Source organism: Mesoplodon mirus (genome assembly GCF_964341445.2).
Source record: "Mesoplodon mirus genome assembly, chromosome: 15".
NCBI classification, from domain to species: Eukaryota; Metazoa; Chordata; class Mammalia; order Artiodactyla; family Ziphiidae; genus Mesoplodon; species Mesoplodon mirus.
The window spans coordinates 63,095,347-63,097,326 of record NC_138991.1 but is presented as its reverse complement, the minus strand read 5'-3'; the positions used below and the strand labels follow the sequence as shown (position 1 = coordinate 63,097,326).

The window sequence follows — 1,980 nt, the reverse complement described above, 5'->3', positions numbered from 1 at the left end:
GGAGTTTTCACTTGGGAGGGGAGGGATATAGAAGAGAAGGGAAGAAATTTATCAGAAACATTTGGAGAATTCTTCCAAATACAGCAGGTCTGCTCACCCCTCCCCTGAGTATACCAAAACCTTGGCTGGGGAAATGAGTATTTTTTGAGAATTTCCACATTTCGTTCCAATGGTCAACTCCCTCTACCCTTTTGAAATGAAGGAGTTCACACTCCTTCATCATGGACAAAGGTGATGGATGGACAGGGTGCAAAGATGAATTTCTTGGGTCATCACTGTGTTGAACTGAAGACCCTGATCTTTTTGTTCTTCGTGAGGCACTTCCTTCATTTTGTGATAGCTCATGTTTGATATTCAGATGGAATAAAGTTTCCATTCATTGTGGAACTGACAGTGTTTGGGGATTGCAATGAAACCTTGCAATCATAAAATTTAAATTGGTACTTAACTAGGCTGGCGACATCAGACCTGCACTGATGCAGATCCACCTAATCCAGTAGCTTCTTCAGTGACTGAAGGCAACCAGAGATGGAAAGGGCCAACAGCAGCTCCTTGGAGAGCTTTATTCTGATGGGTGTATCCGACCATCCCCAGCTGGAGATAATCTTTTTTGTAGTCATCCTCTTCTCCTACTTGCTGACCCTGGTTGGGAACTCAACCATGATCCTGCTTTCCAGCCTGGATGCCCGACTCCACACACCCATGTACTTCTTCCTCAGCAACCTCTCCTCCCTGGATCTTGCTTTTACTACTAGCTCAGTCCCCCAAATGCTGATCATCTTGTGGGGATCAGACAAGACCATCAGCTATGGTGGCTGTGTGACCCAACTCAATGTTTTCCTCTGGCTAGGGGCTACTGAGTGCATCCTGCTGGTGGTGATGGCATTTGACTGCTATGTCACGGTGTGCTGGCCCCTGTGCTACACCACCATCATGAACTCCCGGCTCTGCTGGCTGCTGGCTGCCATTGCCTGGTTGGGCGGCTTGGGCAACTCTGTGGTCCAGTCAACATTCACTCTGCAGCTCCCTTTGTGAGGGCACCAGAGGGTGGACAGCTTCCTGTGTGAGGTGCCCGCCATGATCAAACTAGCCCGTGGAGACACAAGTCTCAGTGAGGCTGTGCTCAACGGTGTCTGCACCTTCTTCACCACTGTCCCATTAAGCATCATCCTGATCTCCTACTGCTACATAACTCAGGCAGTGCTGAAGATCCACTCGGCCAAGGGACAGAGAAAGACCTTTAACACATGCCTCTCTTATCTGGTGGTGGTGCTCCTCTTTTATGGCTCAGCTATCTATGGGTATCTGCTTCCACCTAAGACCAGCAACCAGGACAAATTCATTTCCCTCTTCTACTCTGTGGTCACACCCATGCTGAACCCTCTCATTTATACTCTGAGGAACAAGGAGGTGAAGGGGGCACTGAGGAGGCTGCTGGGGAAGTCAGCTGAAGGAAGGGAAAACTCTATCATATACCACCTCTTCATTTCTACAAGCTTTTTCTCTTTCTCTCTGGCCAGGTGAACATGACGAGTACTGACCACAGTACAAGCATGTTCTTGACAGCAATAAGCTGTTGGTACATGATTAATGTTATTTCTAATATTCTACACTTCTTTACCAAATATCCTACTGTGGACCACAGATAACAGGGCAGATGTGTCATCAATGGCTCAGAGGTTGTTGACTTAGTACAGACTTAGCTCACTGTCACTGCTGTCCACAGTTTATTACGTGTAATAAATATTACATATGTATTATTGTATTTCTAGAGAATTCTGTACTTTTCTAAAGAAAGCATCTCCACTTGACAGTATCTTATATAATTCCATAAAATCAAGCCAGGTTTTATTAGCCCCAGTTGAAAACCCAAGAATTCATCTTTGCACCCTATCCATCCATCATCTTTGTCCATCTCTCTTTGTCTTTTCTTAATATTTCAGTCTATCTACTCACACTTCCCAGCCATATGCCCCTCTG

General features: G+C 45.9%; 1 protein-coding gene across 1 annotated transcript; it reads left to right on the top strand.

Moving 5' to 3' along the window:
* Window positions 1-528: 528 nt before the first annotated feature.
* On the top strand, window positions 529-1,524 carry OR2C1 (olfactory receptor family 2 subfamily C member 1; the record flags this gene model as incomplete). Its single annotated transcript, XM_082644535.1, is given in 2 exon segments — window positions 529-1,032; window positions 1,036-1,524. Coding segments are annotated over 2 exon segments (993 nt in total).
* Between the last annotated feature and the right edge of the window lie 456 nt (window positions 1,525-1,980).